Source organism: Simochromis diagramma, unplaced genomic scaffold, assembly GCF_900408965.1.
Source record: "Simochromis diagramma unplaced genomic scaffold, fSimDia1.1 OVJJ01000501.1, whole genome shotgun sequence".
Taxonomy (NCBI): Eukaryota; Metazoa; Chordata; class Actinopteri; order Cichliformes; family Cichlidae; genus Simochromis; species Simochromis diagramma.
In genome coordinates this window covers 3,851,144-3,868,468 of record NW_024387320.1, presented here as the reverse complement: position 1 = coordinate 3,868,468, position 17,325 = coordinate 3,851,144, and the positions used below count along the sequence as shown (strand labels likewise).

At 41.4% G+C, this 17,325-nt stretch overlaps 3 protein-coding genes across 4 annotated transcripts; 2 read left to right on the top strand and 1 right to left on the bottom strand.

Moving 5' to 3' along the window:
- Window positions 1-301: 301 nt before the first annotated feature.
- mrpl30 (mitochondrial ribosomal protein L30) lies at window positions 302-3,377 on the bottom strand. Its single transcript, XM_040005598.1, has 5 exons — window positions 3,082-3,377; window positions 1,627-1,713; window positions 1,181-1,327; window positions 753-826; window positions 302-601 (listed from the first exon to the last, which is right to left on the bottom strand). The coding sequence occupies exons 1-5, from the start codon at window positions 3,121-3,123 to the stop codon at window positions 469-471; spliced, it is 483 nt and encodes a 160-aa protein (XP_039861532.1). The 5' UTR covers window positions 3,124-3,377; the 3' UTR covers window positions 302-468.
- A 207-nt stretch (window positions 3,378-3,584) lies between these two features.
- On the top strand, window positions 3,585-6,791 carry mitd1 (MIT, microtubule interacting and transport, domain containing 1). The gene is made up of 7 exons (XM_040005595.1): window positions 3,585-3,841; window positions 3,947-4,048; window positions 4,640-4,776; window positions 5,448-5,534; window positions 5,634-5,746; window positions 5,904-5,964; window positions 6,055-6,791. The coding sequence occupies exons 1-7, from the start codon at window positions 3,697-3,699 to the stop codon at window positions 6,148-6,150; spliced, it is 741 nt and encodes a 246-aa protein (XP_039861529.1). The 5' UTR covers window positions 3,585-3,696; the 3' UTR covers window positions 6,151-6,791.
- A 2,649-nt stretch (window positions 6,792-9,440) lies between these two features.
- On the top strand, window positions 9,441-16,768 carry LOC120717530 (CRACD-like protein). Of its 2 annotated transcripts, none has more exons than XR_005692226.1 (10): window positions 9,441-9,749; window positions 10,635-10,694; window positions 10,889-11,033; window positions 11,131-11,266; window positions 11,357-11,509; window positions 12,171-12,422; window positions 12,538-13,612; window positions 14,144-15,067; window positions 15,440-15,554; window positions 15,659-15,776. XR_005692226.1 is itself a non-coding variant. In XM_040005594.1 (10 exons), the coding sequence occupies exons 2-10, from the start codon at window positions 10,646-10,648 to the stop codon at window positions 15,853-15,855; spliced, it is 3,039 nt and encodes a 1,012-aa protein (XP_039861528.1). In that variant the 5' UTR covers window positions 9,444-9,749; window positions 10,635-10,645; the 3' UTR covers window positions 15,856-16,768. The 2 variants fall into 2 exon arrangements, 1 of the variants encoding a protein (XP_039861528.1); XM_040005594.1 differs by having other exon boundaries at window positions 9,444-9,749; window positions 14,144-15,060; window positions 15,659-16,768.
- The last annotated feature ends 557 nt before the right edge of the window (window positions 16,769-17,325 follow it).

Here is a 17,325-nt window from a genome sequence, read left to right as displayed (position 1 = left end):
TTGGGATTTAGGAAGTCATTTTTAATTTTAACAATCTGAACCACTAACTGTTGTTGAATGATCTCAGAACCCAAATTATACTTTTTTACCAAATTACTAGCTGTCTGTAAAATTAATATGCTGGTATTCAAATTGCTAAACTGTTGATATGTAGAAAAAAATAATAAAAATCAATCATGTTTTCTGGAAAAGTTTAATGAGTAATTCCTGAATTAACTCAAACTTAGAACAGTGGGTTTGCACAGAGTTGAATTTTAATGTCAGTATTCCTGCTTCATCAGGATGGCACTTTGCTCAATCATTTGAGAGACAGGTTGATGAGAACATTTAATCATATTCATCTGCAGCTCAGCATCAAAACACAGGAAACAGCAATCAAGAAGTCTGGTTGGTGCCACAGCTTTCTCTCACTGCAGAGAGAATGACAACAGGACATTTTCCAGGACATTCACACACACAACAGTGGAGCTAAGATTCGATTGCCTTGTTGTCTACAGGTTGGAGGAGGTGGTGTACAATAAGTTCTCCTTTGCTGTTGATGTATGCATCGGCCATGTCATGCTCAGCAGGGAGCCCATAGGGAGTCTTTAGTGGCTGTATCCTGAAGGTATCAGAAAGAGATGGCAAAGGAGATATAACAGTATAGATATGTAGGAATCTCAGGCAACCTCAATTTGAAAAACTAACTTTTTTTTTTTTTTAAATAGTACTTTAAGAGTGATGTGTTACTACTTTTGGTTAATTAATCCTACCTTACAAGGTGCTTGACAAACTTCAGTTGGCTGTTGACTGCAGGAGTATTTTTATGAATTACGGGGACGTGAGCCTAAGTGCGAGACAAAGGCAGAGAAAATTATTCCAAAAGATAAAGGCTGTGAGCGTCTGCATGAGGTGACATACTCTGTACAGATCATTTATCCTGATCAGAGCTCCTTCAGGGTACAAGTCACTGTTGAAAGATGCTGAAAGACGCAAAGAATTAAATGGAAATCCCTGAACTAAAGCTGACAGCAGTGTTTTGTTGTATGTGCAAAAAAACAAAAAAACAAACAAAAAAAAAAAAAAACATTGAACATGATCCGGTTACATTAAGTTAATCCAAAAGTAAAACAAAAACGATCTGTAGCCTTTACAAAAAGGGAACCCAGTTTGGGGTCCTGTACCATGACAGAAATTTTACCTTTTGAAGCCCGAGGTGTTTTATTATCTCTTTCTCCCAGTATGGCCTTCGCAGCGCACTTTTGACCCGCGTCACTATGTGCAGCTTGTGCGGCTGGTCTGGATCGCCACCATATTTCTCGTGCTCTTTCGATCGCTCAGCAAAAATCTGTTAAGAAAATGCAGAATAAAGGATTATCATTATTCCATGGCAGGATTCATCTGTAATGACGGGCCTAAAGCAACACTAAGAAAAAAAAATGCTGAGTAGCTAATAATCCACCTAAACCATTTTGTCTACTGGACCTGCTGGAATTATACCCAAATTTACTTAATCCAAATAAATATTAATGTAAAAGAATTATATTTTGACACACACATGAGTAGGGCCACAAGACGTTACATACTTTGAGTGTTGCTAATTACTTTACAAATGTACAACATTATAGATTCTAAATTTATTCTTACCTCTTGTGGGATTCTGGATTTGGAGAATTTGCTTCTTGCTGACACATACCATGCACAAGGTGACAAAACTGGAGCTTCTGTCAGGGTCTGTAACATATGCAAACAGAGAGAAGGTAAAAAGCAAAGCCCAGTACCAAGGAAAATGTGTTTACTTACATATGCAGAAAATCTAAAAAGTTCTGTAGAGTTAGGTCTCAGAGATAGATTGCTGTTACTGGTGGTAGATATTCTTTTCTTTAGGGAACAAAATTTTTTTGTTTTTTTTTTTTTTAATGGTTTAAAAATCTGATATTCTGACACATCAGCAGATATTTTGTTTTTATCTTTCAGATCCACAAAATATGAACAGATTTCCCTAACATTTGTCATGTGTAGTTATCCGTTTACCGATTTATGCTTTGCCTGACTCTGGTCAGGTTGTTGTATTTGTGTTACTCCAAACAGCTAATAGCAACAGGGAAGTTGGAGCGTGCCCTCTGGTGGACAAACTACACAGATCACATTCCTCCCATATTAGCTTTTCATCTCTGGATCCCTGTTAAATCTAGAATTGGATATAAAATTCTTCCTCCTTACATACATCTGATACACCTGAGCACTTCCACTTGTCTCTTTTCACTCCCCTTCTGTTTACACACCACTGCACTAAGTCATTATTGCATACATACATTTTTGCCTTCTCTCTCTCTCTGCTTTTTCCTGCCTCTCTTTGCTTCCCCCCCCCCCCCCCCCTCTTCTATTTCCTCTCATCACCCTCTCCAGTCACAGCATATGCCTGCCCCTCCATGAGGTGGTTCTGTCAGAGGTTTCTTCCTGTTAAAAGGGAGTTTTTCCTTCCCACCATCACAAAGTGCTTGTTCATAGGGGCTATTTGAACTCTAGAGTCTTTACCTTACGGCATAAAGCGCCTTGAGGAGACTTTTGATGTGAACTGGTGCTATATATAAAATAAACCTGAACTGAATCTTAGATGACAATATTAGTATTAAAGTTCTAACTTTAATACTTGGAGCACTTTCTGCAGCAAATGTAGCCTAGTGCACATCACAGCTGACTGGATAGTGGTGCAGAGAAGCCCAGTGGCTTCACACAACAAGTGAGTTTCATTAATGCTGAGTTAGTTACAATGGCCTCGTTTTCTATTTTTTTTTTTTTTTTTTTACATAACAGAGCACGTATATGTATCCAGGACATTGGTCATTATATTTGAAAGTTTCGCGTCCTAAAATTCAGCACTGCAGTCACCTAGCAAACAAAATAAATAAATCCAGTAAACCTAGAAAAATCCAGTAACTATTCTCCAAGTCCCATCCCTGATTTGGGTTTCAGGTTTAGCTGGATTTTTCCTCAAGCAGCGTTAAACTAAATGAGCCCTTATGTCAACTTCAAGATGTACGATACACTTTGTAGACAGTTCAAGTCTGAAACATTAAAAACGTGCAGTGATGTACCCACCTTGACTGATAAAAAGCTCAAGCTGCGACAGACAGCTGACATGTTGTGTTCCTTCTGCTGCTCTTTAGCTAACAGGGGCTACGAGACAAGGTTACAGCCTTGCTAACCGCTAAATAACACGGAACTCGAGCCTAACTAACCGCTATGAAAAACTGACCTATAATCATACCATATTTACCAAGTTCGCACATTTAAACATTAATTCGGCACTGAAAACAGCAGTGAAACAGGAGAGTCACGCTGCTGTCAAGCCCTCTCTCTCCTCCGTCTTAACCGGAAACGTCGGGGAGTTACATTAAAAGAGCACCGCCTCTTCGAGAGCACCGGCAATTTGCACATTGTTCCTACCCTAATTTTTCTAGTGTGATAAATATGTTGTTTGAATAAATTTGGACTTAATAAAAACTGAAAATACTTTAACTGTGTGTTTTTATAAAAAAAAAAAAATACATAACCATCAATTTTCTAACCAAAGTCATTACGTTTCTCCGGGAGTTATTTTTATGGGGCACTCGTGGGTAGAGCTACTTCTCTCAGCTTCTTTCCTGTCACTGGTGAAACGTGAAGTTTATTTAGAGTTGTATATGTCTTAAAAGACAGTTGAAAGACAGAACAATGACACAAAACCACCTGTCGGGAATGGAGGCGTCCGCCGTGTCTGTCTTGAAGCGAGCGGTGGAGCTGGACCAGAGCGAACGTTTCCAGGAGTCTCTCATCTGCTACCAGGAAGGCATCCAGCTGCTTATGGACGCGTTAAAAGGTCCTCCTTTAAAAATAAATAAATATTAATAATTACATATTTTAAACATTGCCCTGAATTACGCTGAACGTCTTTTTTTTAATGTTCTCTTTGTCCTGTGAGCAGCTGTAAAAGATGACTCAAAGAGAGGACACTACAGAGAGAAGATAAAGGGCTACATGGACAGAGCAGAGCAAATCAAAGTTCATGTGAATCAGATGAAGGAAGGTAATTTGCCAGTAATGGAGCAAAAAAGGGCAAAGTGGGCCGGGCACAGATGAATTACCCTGATCGACTGAGCCTCTTGTTTGCAGTGGTCTTGACTGTTAGACCTGTAGCACCTGTGTGTAAATGAGAGGGAGACAGGTGTAACAGTGGAGCTCCAAGGGGCAGAGGTAGATGTAGCGACCCCGAAAGGGAGCAAGAAGTAGAACTTTGTGGTAATTTTGACACAAGCAAGAACTCAAATCAGGTGAACCAGGTGCTTCAGTGTTGCATATGACCAAATTAATAATTTGCACAATCTGACTGACCCTGTTGATTTGGGTTGCTGAAGCCCACTTTGCCCTGTAATCCAGCTCTAGCTGAATATTGACTGTGCGATCTTCTCAACAACCAAAATATAGTTTATTGTTTTGTTATATCCCTTACATTTATGTATAAATCTAATTATGTCTAGTATCTCTTATAGACAGGATCCTATTCCAGTGTAGGACTGTGCTGGTTAAGTTTTTAGATTTAGGGGGAAAATATATGGCAAGAGCCACAGCTAAAGAAGGGGTTTTTCAAAATTTGTGTTTCTCTTCTCTTCCCTGATAGATGGGAAGTACCACGAGCAGATAAGAATATCAGAGGATGCTACTGGTTACAGCTATGAGGTTCTGTTCAAGCCATACATCAGCAGCGCTCTCACTGAAGTCTGGGTGGAGGACCCGTACATACGGCATACCCACCAAGTAAGAGTTTTGTCCTCATTAACTGGGGTTTTTATTCATTCCACTCTGTCATCAGTCTTTTATCAGGCTTTGTTCAGAGGTTGGAGCTTATCTTTAATGAGTTTATCCATTAATTTGATACCGATAGAATGATACTAGAGGACTAAGTCTGCAATACACGTATACATTTTCCGCCTTGGGTAGCAGGAGCAGCCGACGGGGGGGACATAATCTCTTTAACGTGTCCTGGTCTGCGCCAGGGTCTGTCTGTGGCCAGAAAGCCTTCAACATTTAGATGCCTGAAAGATTCATTGATTAATAGAACTATCACAGATTAGTGGAAGTTAAACAAACAAATGTTATAAAAATCTGTCTGGTAGGTTATGAAAAGACTGCTAAGCTAATTTTAATTAAACTTTTTGTAGAGGTCGTGTATGGGAAAAGGAGGAACACATTCAGTTATGATGTGGATGATGTGTTTGATGAAAGCCTGAACGCATATACTGAAAATCTTTTTTTTCTCTGATCATGTGTTGCAAGTTGCAAGCAAGCAGCTTTCTCCTTATTAGTTTGACTAGCACTTTATAATAAATAATTGTAATTTTATGTTTATGATTTAAAAATCAGCCCTAAACTGTACCAACCTTATATAATATGCCAAACAAAGCCCTTGCCTTTCCTCTCACAAACAGTTGTACAACTTCCTTCGGTTCTGTGAGATGCTGCTAAAAGCCCCCTGTAAGGTGAACAAGATCCACCTCCTCACGTCGCACGATGAAGTGAGTTACTCACACAACAGAGCTGCATTTTATAGTCAAAGCTGAGCAGCCACTGCTGTCTCCTCTGTTTAGTTTATTCTGTCATTTCCCGTCCCGCAGGCTGATAGTGGCCAGCAGAGCGGCGCTCTGGCCGAGTTGAAAGAGAGTCTCAGCGCTCACGGAGTGACTCTAGACCTGCAGTACTCCTCCACTATCCATGACCGGGAGATCAGGTACACCTGCAGATTTTCCTCATTTACAGCAGCCACATACGTGCAGCGTGAGGAAGTTCATCCTTGTGACATCTGATGTTCACTTCTACATTAACACTCCATTGCTCAAAATACGGTCTCTTTTATCCCAGTAAATTAAACCTGATTTTATTTTTAGGTTCGATAATGGTTGGATCATAAAAATTGGAAGAGGGTTGGATTACTTCAAGAGACCTAAGGTGAGACTACGCATTATATACTTATTAGTATTCATCTGTAAGTATGGAGTGGCTAAAGTGAACGAGATCTTTCTGTCGTTTGTCTCACAGGGCCGATTCTCTGTTGGATACTGTGACTATGACCTCAGGCAGTGCCAGGAGACCACCGTAGACATTTTCCACACCAAACACACAAAAACTCTATGAGACTCACAAAGCTAAAATGATTATTTTTTGCCAAGCCGTTTAATTTACTTATCTGCCTTCCAAACACAAGCAGATCTACAGTATTGTTGGATTTGCTTTAGCTTGCGGGTGTCTGGGGACTGACTTTTATAACAAGATGGGTTACTGTTTGATTTCTGCTGCACTGGAACATCTTAAATTTCTGCTAACTGTACTGCCGCTGCTATTGGTGGATTTTTAAGTTCAGTTTTCAGTTCTTCAGTTTTCTATGATTTTTTTTTTTTTCCGTTTTCTATGATATTTATGAAAAATATGGATATTTTTATCATTTGTTTTTTACTTCCACAGATTATAATTCTACAGAGACCTTTTTTGGGGGAACATTAATTATTTCAAAACATTTTTTCTAGATTACTTTACACAATTAAAAATGTATTTTTGTTTAAATCAAATTTAAATTTAAAAATTCAAAACCAAAACATATTTAAAACGCATTAATAGTAAAATGTGTTACAGGATTGCCAACTTTAGGCCCTTTTTAAATGAATTGCTTATGATGGGTAATTGGACCTCTAGGTAATGAAACATTAGGCCCTTTTCAGTTGACTGGAAATGTACCGTCCTGATTCTATTAGTAGATTAAAGAAACCAAACATGGCCCTAAATATCGTTTTGTACTGAAAAATGAATAAAATGTAACAGTTTTTAAACTATTTATAATACATAAATGCAGAATAAATATTAAAACTGACCAAAGTGTGCTGAAAGATTGTGAGATGCTTTCTTGTTTTCTACAGAATAGAAAAAGTCCAAGACACAGATAAAATGAAAACAGTGACCAAGAGGACGAGAGTGGGTAGAGTTACACAGAAAGGTGTACTTACAGGAAGTGTTTATGGTAATCAGCTGGTTGTTTTCCAGGTTATTATAGGGTTAGGGTGGAGGATTACACTAAAACCTAGAATTAAAACATTTTATTGAACTAAAAAACAAAAACTAGACTTGGAAAAAAATTAAACTAACTGAAAAGATTTTGTGAACTTGGAAAACTGACTAAAAAATGGTAAATGGCCTGTATTTGTTTAACGCTTTACTTAGTCCCTAAGGACCCCAAAGCGCACTACACTACATTCAGTCATCCACACACTGGTGATGGCAAGCTACATTGTAGCCACAGCTGCCCTGGGGCGCACTGACAGAGGCGAGGCTGCCGGACACTGGCGCCACCGGGCCCTCTGACCACTACCAGCAGGCAACGGGTAGAAGTGTCTTGCCCAAGAACACAATGACCGAGACTGTCGGAGCCGGGGCTCGAACCGGCAACCTTCCGATTACAAGACGAACTGCCAACTCCTGATTGGTCAAATTTTATCGTAGCTTGTCTGATGAAGCGTTGATAGACAAGACTGAGTCCTCTGATTCAACTAAACATTTGCCAACAATAAAAATCTGACTTTAAAAAAAAAGAGCAGATGCCAGTCAGTGCAGATCAGACCTTGTCATAGTCTCCACACAGTCAGATTATATCCATCAAAAACCACTCATTCACTTATACACACTGTATTTGATTGAGACATAGGTCTTTACATCTGTAACAAGTTCACAAACATTGCAAATCCCATTCTGACTCTTATTACAACAAAGTCTAAGCTTAAGGCACATTCACCACCTGCTTCATAGCTTTCATACATATTACACGGATCAGCAGATCGAGCAGTCATGGAGCACTGAACTCATGATTCCTTAAAAACCTACATATTTCCACAATTATTGAATTCTGGATAAGGTTATTAACACTTACAATTACCGGAGATGTACATGTTTAATATCTTTGACTGATTTTTATGTCCCAAAGCTATATTGTAGCCATAGCTTCTTCTGTTTCTGCTGGCTCTGTATTGGTGCAACATTTCATGCATGTAAGACACTGATGTCTAGTTAACGATTACCATCAAACTCTTATCTGAATCCAGAATCCCAAACTAAATACAGATAAGCTGCAGGGGAAAGCTTGTTCAGTGGTTTCAGATATCGGCCAATTGTTCTTGGATGAATCAATGGAAACATCTTGCCAAAAAAAAGTCGTCTATAAAAGCGAAAAAATAAAAACCCCCAAAGAAAATTCCCTCACATTTTTTTTCACATTTGCTAGAATGAATGGTAACCCTCGTGACTTCAAACAGCGCTGTGATCGGATTATCTATCGGCCTTAATCTCGATATGCACAGCCCTCATCTGGCCTGTGAGAGGAAGAAATTATAATCCATCGCAACACCACATGAATCAGAGACTGCCATATACTGCTAAAAATCAGTACCTTTGCTTTCTTTCTGTCAGGGGGACAAATGCTGTGATGACAAAAGCAGAAAGTGCAATAAACGTGTATGATGCTTTATTATCTACAAACAGCCTCCCTATGATAGCAGATATTAGCCATAATCACATTACATCCCTATTATAAGATAAAAATAAGCCTGTGTGTGTATTCTCCTTTATGTGTAGATTATGGACAATAAATCTATGAATGAGGGAATTAAATAAAACCACATCCCAGACTGTTATGTCACTGTGGGCTCTTATCACAGTGCATGTGTCCCGTTGGATGTAATCCAGATGTTACCCAGCTGGATGTGGGTTCTGGTGGGAGAGACGAGGATTTATCTGTAAGGAGACTCATTGGAGATGCTGCTCAGCCAAGCTTCCAGACACATGGATGCAGATGCAAGTGTTCGCATGCCAATTCCTGCAGGCCCTCCCTCTCGCCGATTGTAGCCCAGTGGCCTAGATTAGCTCTCCCATCTCCCAGTACTGTCCTGTGTGAATGCGCAGGAAGTAGGACTCGCAGGAACAATGTGTCATCTCGTTGCTGCGAAACGAGGCGTCGTCTCACAAATCGTGAAAAATGTGTGTGGGAGTTATAGAGGAGCAAAGGTCCCAGGCGAACATTTCAAAGACCGCACCTTCAGGACTGTGGCCAAACAGTCTTGGGTGAAAATGATGTGACGTGCTGGGAGGTGGCTGATTCCTGTTTGTTTTTATTTATTTATTTCATTTCTGAAGGCTCACAGCACACCCATAGCCTCCGCTCTTTGATCATCGGAAGGGCGTGAGCGAGCCTGTGCAATATGTAAACAGCTCTATGAGCCATAATTCCTATATTCATGTCCTCTTTCCAGCTGGAGCTTTATTTTTTATTTTTTTACCCTCTACTCTCATTTCTGGGCCTAAAATCAGGTTAACGTTTTATAAGGAGCTTAGCACAGAGGGCCACAGTGTGCCACTAATGTAATAGAGTATCTCTCTCGCTCTCTTTCTCTCACTCTCTCTCTCTCACACACACACATTCTCATCTGTCCTCTTTTCTCTTGTGCATTTGCTCACCCTGTCAGGAAGTGACCTTCTCTCTCTCTCTCTCTCTCTCTCCCTTTCTTTCTTTTCTCCCAGCCTGTTTTTTTTCCCACCTCCCTCACTCCCTTCCCTCGGTATCTCCCTCCGTCTGCAGATGTGGTAAGTCTGAGGTTTAATCATTAAGGCAGGGACACAGCTGATACAAGACCGCTCCGTGAAGAGAGGAGGACGATCAGGAGGGACAAGTTGAGGTGCTTGGTTTTAGATTTTTGGTAAGTTCAGCCGTTGTTTTCTTTTTTTTCTTCCTCCTTCCCCATCTGGAGTGCGTGTGTGTTTTCCCCCAGTGAATGTCACCTGGTGGAGAAATGTTGCAGCGTTGTGGATCATTACGGCGTTGTGAAATCTTACAAGAATCTCTCTGCAATGTCAATAATCCACCGGATTATCCTCTGTTTCTCTGGGAGCTATAGTTCAGCTCAGTGAACGGTGAAACCGCAGGGAGCACTTCACTGCGGAGAGGAAATCAAGTCTGAGGTTTACATACTGTTTAAATCGATTTGCTTAAACTGATCGCAACTTTTTTGAGGATCGAGTGAAAAGGGTGTAATCGGTGGCATGAGCGGTGCAGTGTGGACTTTGCTTGTTTGTCCATAACCTAGCACATCTTGTCTTATCAGGCAGTTATACAGCCTCATGCTCTGTTGACAACAGTTCCTTAGATACACCAGCACCCTGCAAAAGGTGGGATATACTAATGTCAGGCCGGTCTTCATGAAAAAAATTGGAACTGACTTTAGCATAGAGTAGCACGCCAACTCAGTCAGGATGTTTGTGAGATGGTAAAGCAGTGAAGGAAGATTTTAGCTTTTGCTTTGTTCATCAAATGTGCTGTACAGTGCGATGCCATGCTTCAAATCCACGTTCTTGCTACTCTGCAGTACCTGGGGTGTTTTTTCTTGGCAATGCCACATGTAACATTGATTAAGACGTTGTTCATCTTGACAACAGACTGTCCTCACCCAGCCCTCCCAACTGATAATGAACAGTAATAAACCTTTGAACCTCGAGTCCATGTTTACTCCTGCAAAGACAACAAGCGAAGTGTTTTCCACTGAACACTTAACTGTCATCTGCTCTACACTTTTTTTTTCTTTTAGGGATCAGACCGATGGAGTCTTTCTCGGGAGACGCAGAAGAAAGCGCAGAGGACGTCGCAGGTGAGGTGATCTGTCTCGTAGTTTAACCTGAGAGTGCTAACACATCGTCATGAAGTGAAATGTGAAAGAGACGCTCATTAAAGAACGTGTCGAAAACAGAAAATAGAGAGTGTGTGAGAGCACGTGAGTTCTCCTTGTTCACGTGCACGTGAAATGCTGTGACCTGGATCTGTCTCGGTCTCAATCTCTGTTAGGACGTAAAAGATCCAAGATCAAGGATCTGAAAACTCGTCTCTTTGGGAAAAGTAAGAGAGCAGGCGGAGAAGGAAATACCAAACTCAGCCAGTCAGCCAGTGACATCACTGCAGGAAAAGATCTCGGATCAGAAGAAGATTTGGTGTGAGTGTTTACGTGACACGACGCCTTTCTAAAAATTCTCTTTCAGATTCACTTACTTGTCCTTACTTTGACTCGTCCTTCTTCTGGCTCCACTTAGATGCGCACAGGCCATCATGGGATCGCGGGCGCTGTCCCATGACAGCATCTTTCTGGATGACCTGGTCATGACAGAGCCTGAACCCACCAGGGTCTTATCTCAGGAGAACGTTCACAGCAAAATCAAAGCTCTCCAGGTACGGCACTTCTTTATTTTAGGCCTGTTGTTTAAACTTATGGTAACAGTGACTCTATTAAAATCCTCGTGCTGCACTCTGTCATCACAGATGACGCTTCAGCAGCAGAAAATGCATTTGGGCCCACCTCCTATGGTCCTGCCAATGAGACGTCCACCAGATCTGAGCAGCCAGGAGTCACTTCCTCACAGTCCTCCTCATGATTCAGGAGAAGACAATACATCTCAGGAAACCCTTACAAAGGTGCATAATCCTGCTGATTAGATGATGCGTGGATTCAAAAGCAGGATTTGCATTTGTTTAAATTTAACAAGCAAGCATAAAGTGTTCTGATCATATGTTTTTATTCTCAGCATATCCCATAAAAAAGGCCAGCGCTGTACCCCCATTTTTTCCTATTATAGTTATAACTGAAAAAAGTGGGGTTATAAATATATAGCATCATTTAAGAAAACAGTATATAGCACAGTAATCCCTAAAACAGCTGGTCGCTGTAAAACATTTTATTTAAGCAGGAGAAAGTGGTGCATATGTTGGGGACTATTTTAAGACACAGATTAATGCACGGTCTGGACACTCCTGAGGATTTACGGTGTACGTGGGATTGACTGGACAGAAACTTCAAGAAAGGAATCTGTCATCTGAAATGCTGTTTCCAAAAGTCGAATCAGTGATGGAGCCAGAGGGTTCTTATGTAAGGTGCACTGTTAAACTGTGTCCCTGCAAGCCTGGCCCCTCTTTGGCTCCACTCCATATAGAATATCAGATAGGTAATAGAGGTTACCAACAACCATGTGTGATACATTGACATAATAATCCAAAACACTGTATTTTGTAGTTCTTTCTCTTAGCCTGTTGTTTGCAGGATTGTACAGTGATTTTGTTGGCCTTTTTTTCTTTGCAGGTGATATCTCAGCCAACATCTCGCACTCTCTCATCCATCCCCAAACCTGCGCCTATCAAATCTCTTCCCTCGACTCCATCCCATGCTTTTCCTCTTTCTGTCCCCTCTGTTTCTCCTTCTGCTGCTGAGGTCCCGTCGGATTTTAGAACACCGGCTCAGTTCGCTTCCCGCTTAGACACTTCTGCCGCACGCCACCGAATGTCTATCAAACCCAGAAACCAGAGGGCCAGCACTAAGATGAAAGCTGCCGCGGTAAGTTGCTGTAGTTATTTCTCTCTCTTGTATGCTCTTTGTATAAGCAAATAGTGCACCGCCACTTCACTTTCCTGCCCTTCATATCTCTCGCTCTTTTTTTATTTATCTTCAGACCGTCTCTCAGTCTCATTTAGACACCATGAACAACATTGACCGACCCGAGCCTGTCAAAGAACTAAAACACCATCTTGGTGCTCAAGAAGAAGTAACAGTGGAAACAAAAGAAGAAGAAAAAGTTGCTGTTCCCATTGTACATCAGCGTCTTCCTTCAAAATGTGCAGAAGTGGCACCGGTCACATCAGAGGCGGTACCCAAACCAACAAGTCAAAGTTTCTCCAAACAGGACCACGCTCTTCCTGAGACTGTAGCCTCCCAAGTACCTCGAGTTAAACCTCGCAGACGTGTGGGTTCAGCATCTGGTGAACGTCCACACTCGTCCTTCATAGAGTCAGGACTGAAGGAACAAAGACAAGGGGATTTGGAGAAGCAACTAATGCCTCATGATGATAATGCCTCAGGAATGGCATTCAGATCTTCCTCTGCTAGCCAGGAGGTTCAAGGTGATAGCGAACCCACAAGAGGAATTAAACGATATGCCCAAGGATCTGGCTCTTTCCACTTTTCTGTCACTGCATCGAAAAACAGAGATGGAGAAAGACCCCGATCGGGCAGTTTTTTGGGAGTTTTGGAACAAGCTGAAGCCAGGAACAGGATCACCAGGGAAATGGAGGAGAAAAACAGGGAAAAGGAGGAAGTTAAAGAGCCAAGAGAGCATCCTTTTGCTTTAGGAAGGTTTCGTCAAGAAGGCGCACCACCTAAAACCTCAGCTGTTCCCTGGGACAGGAGTGACAGCTTCAAAAAGGTGGAATCAGTGACAGCATATAAAGACGCACCTGCAGACACAGGCGCTGCTGAGGCGGAGGAGATCGAGAGCAGCCAGGAAGAGGTGGAAGAGGCGGTGGAAGCAAAGGAGCCCCAGGAGGAACAAGGAAAAACAGCTTTCGGTGTCAAACTGCGCTCCACATCTCATTCACTTCGATTTCGGCTTGATACATCTTCTAACAGGCATTCAAAGTCAGCACTGGGTGAGGACCAAGGTGACCAAAAATGCCAAGAAATAAGTGAAAAAAAGTTGCAAGAAAATGCGTCTTGGATGCCATCCTCCTCTGGAGAGGTCAGACCAGCTGGTGAGTCTTTCAGAGCTCCTAACATTGTCATGTAGAAGGTTTGAAAGTAATCAAAATAGTTTTTAAAAATGTCTTGCAAATTCAGAAAAATCCAGCTAAGTAAATTAGACCAAAAAGGAAAAAGCTAAAGAATTTAGGCAAAATGTGTAAAGTAAAAATAAAATAAAATAAAATAAAATGAAGATTAGATTGAAATAAATATGTAATAATATAGCATAATGCTGACATAATGTCAAAATATCACACTGGAATCACACTGATTATAGAAGCTGATGTTTAATTTGGAGATTTGCTTTAAATTTACACTGATAGTGAAGCAGCGTCTCACAGCCATTATCTCTTTGATTACAGAGTTAATATTGCACAGATGTGCACTGTTGTTGCTGTTTAACATGGTAAATAATCACTCTAGGAAGATAAGATTTTTACTGATCACAGGGGAACTTTGTACTCATTAAGATACCACCCGGGCGAACTTTAACGGTAACAGTGCTGCCGAGCGTATCTAACAGATTTGTGTGTCTCCTTTAGATCAAACCCCATCTGGCTTCTCTCCTCCAGTCAAACATAATGCTCCATTTGCCAGCGAAACGTCCGACGTTCAGACGACGCCTGCAAACCCAAAAGAAGCAGAAGCTACACCCCGGGAGCCTCAACCTGCCCCGCAGGCGACCTCATCTGAGGTGTCCTGGATGGCTCTGGCCATGGAAAAAACCAAGAGCCTTCAACAGCTTTTCATTAGTAGATTCCCCAGAGATTTTGCAGGAAATTTACAGGCAAACATGCAATCTTCAGCCCGACCGCAGGCACAAGCGCAGCCCACAAATCCAACAGAGACTTTTACACAAGTACGGACACAGACTGTGCAAGCTGCAAAGCAGCCATCGGCAGAAACGAATCAAAGCAGAAGCCAAGCACAGACTGTCAAAACATCGCCAGGATTTCTGCAACAGAAGGCATCTCCTGTGCTGTCCAATGCCTCCAGAGATCCACAAATGTCAAAACACACCAGTGAAGACCAGATGAACACAACTAAGTCTGCCTCACATTCAGTGGTAACCACCAATCCGTGGACAACCCATTCTCCTTTGCGCTCCCCTTCACAAACAGACACCTCGTTTCAGTTTGCACAAGGCAGCGCCACACAGTCTCTTGCGCAGTCTTACCTTTCCTCAGGCCAGCAGCAATCCTCCTGGAGCAATCGAGGTCCCCAGTCTGCCCAGCAGCTCAAGCCCACACCTTCAGCGCAGACTTCAGCTCCCGCAGCCTCGTCAGCTGTTGGTTCTGCTTCAGCTTTTGCCTCAGGAAGAGGGGAGAGAGAAGCCAGTGAGCAAAAAGAGGCTCCGCCACTCACAAGTCGAAGAGCATTTTGGTCTGGTTCTGTAAGCGAGAAGGCTGCTTTTTTAGAGAGACGGGGAGAGTGGACCACACCACCTGGACCCAAGGGGGTTTGTGGTACTTCTTTATAACTATCTTTCATATCATTTGCCATCCTCACAGTGCTGCCTGACCTCCCCTTGCTGTCTGTGGCAGTCAGATCTATGCCCATTTGAAAATATAAATGTTTAAAAAATCTCTAAGTCTCTATTTGGCAACTATAACAGTAGCCTAGCATGTGTCCGTCATTCATTTGGTGTCCTGGTGGCTACCAACATATTGTTTTATTGCAATGGAACTGATGATTTTGACTGGGTTTATTAGCAGGTTAAATTTATGATTGTTTCTGGACTTTTTATGGCACTTTCTCACGGTGGTTGAAATGCAGGCCATGAACAGATAATAGGGATGTTTTGAACTGACAAGATTGTCCTGAATGTGTGTTCTTAGGTGGAATTGAGGAAAACGCATACAGACATGCAGGGATCAGGTGAATCCCCTACCTTGGCAAAAAACGCACCTGTGATCAAAGATACAGATGAAAGACAAGCAGTAAACCTTGCAGGTGTGTTTGCTCAGAGTGATAATAAATCATTGCTGTACAAACACCTTTTTAATATTCTTAATGAACCCATTTGACCTAGATTTTTTCTGCGTTTCGTTTTTTAGAGTTAAGCCCCACCAACGTTGCAGAAAGGTCGCGTGAGGACAGATGGTCACGGAAAAATGCAGCGTCTTCTTCATCACCGTCATCATCACCCACACTGCCCTCGGTGCTGCAATCCATGTCTGACAGCGGTCAGCCGTCCTGGATGGAATTGGCCAAGAGGAAGTCAATGGCCTGGAGTGATAAGACCATGGACTAAGAAGGACACGAGTCGATGAAGAGCCCATCATAAAGACTAAAACCGCTTCTGTCAGACAGCCGGTTGTTTGATGCCGTTTTTATTTGGATTTAAGTGTTAATGTTTAATTACGGAAGAGGATTAGGGCTACTGGAAAAAAGAAAGTGGGCACGTCTTTTTTTCTTCTTTTCCAGAATTCTGAGGAAAAAGTCAGAATTCTGACCGTAAAGTAACAATTTTGAGGTAAAAGAATTTTGAGTAAAAAGTCAGAATTCTGACCGTAAAGTAACAATTTTGAGGTAAAAGAATTTTGAGTAAAAAGTCAGAATTCTGACCGTAAAGTAACAATTTTGAGGTAAAAGAATTTTGAGTAAAAAGTCAGAATTCTCACATTAAAGTCAGAATTCTGACTTTTGCCCACTTTTTTTCCCGGTGGCCCTAATCCTCCTATTTAATTGAGAGTGAGGGAAGCAGAATATCTTCTGAAAGTTCATCATGATCGCTGTTATTCAGTTAAGGACGAATATTTCATGTGATTGAGCATTTCGCAGCTCTTAAAAGTTTATGTTAAATAATAAATTTGTAAGGACGAGTTTGTTGTTGTCATTGAATGACTTAAACTTCAAGTAAAACGAAATGGTCAAATTACATCGCAGTATAGTCATTCACTTGGTATCACCTGAATATCTCCTGAAATTGTCCATCAAACTGCTAAAAATAAACTTCTTATAACACACAGTATGTGGAGAGCGACAGTCAACGCTGAAAAATGTCCCGATCTACCTGTTAGGTTAACCTCTTGTCTGCCGGTGTTTCCTGGACGTTTACTTCTTCACTAACTTAGTCCACAGCCCCACCTGCAGGCCAGATCTGAGACCTTGTACTAAGCTCTACAGCATTACAGCAAACATGGATTCAAAAATGGTATTTTTTATTAAAAAGTCTGAAATCAACAGGTACCTTATTTTCACACTTAAAAAAAGATGGGTGTGATTTAAAAGTAATAAAAAATAAAAAGTCAATTAAGGCTGACATTTTCAGGACCTCTCATGGCCTTACACTCTTAACATGACTTATAATAACCCCGTACCATTGTTAATAATTCATGTTAGCCCATGCTACACCCACACAGGTGAGTCATCTCCTGGGACTATGTGGGTGACGTCGCTGTCAGCCTTGTTTGTGCATAACATACATCAGAGATTCTCAGTGTGAACATTTAGACTTCCTAATGTCTGCTAGATAAATGAGGCTAGATTTGTGAGTTCATAAGTTTTAATGTATAAAACAACTTTTGAATTTTTTTTCAATTATGCAGTTTATACTTTCAATCCTTTTTACAGCCATATATTTTGTAATAATTGCAGCGTCAGATAATAAGAACAAGTACAGGACTTCTCTTTGACATCAGGAGACTGCAGAGTATGAAAAAGGTTATCTGATGTCACAGTTTTTACACTGGGATGTAACCCATAATGCACTGGGCTCCCA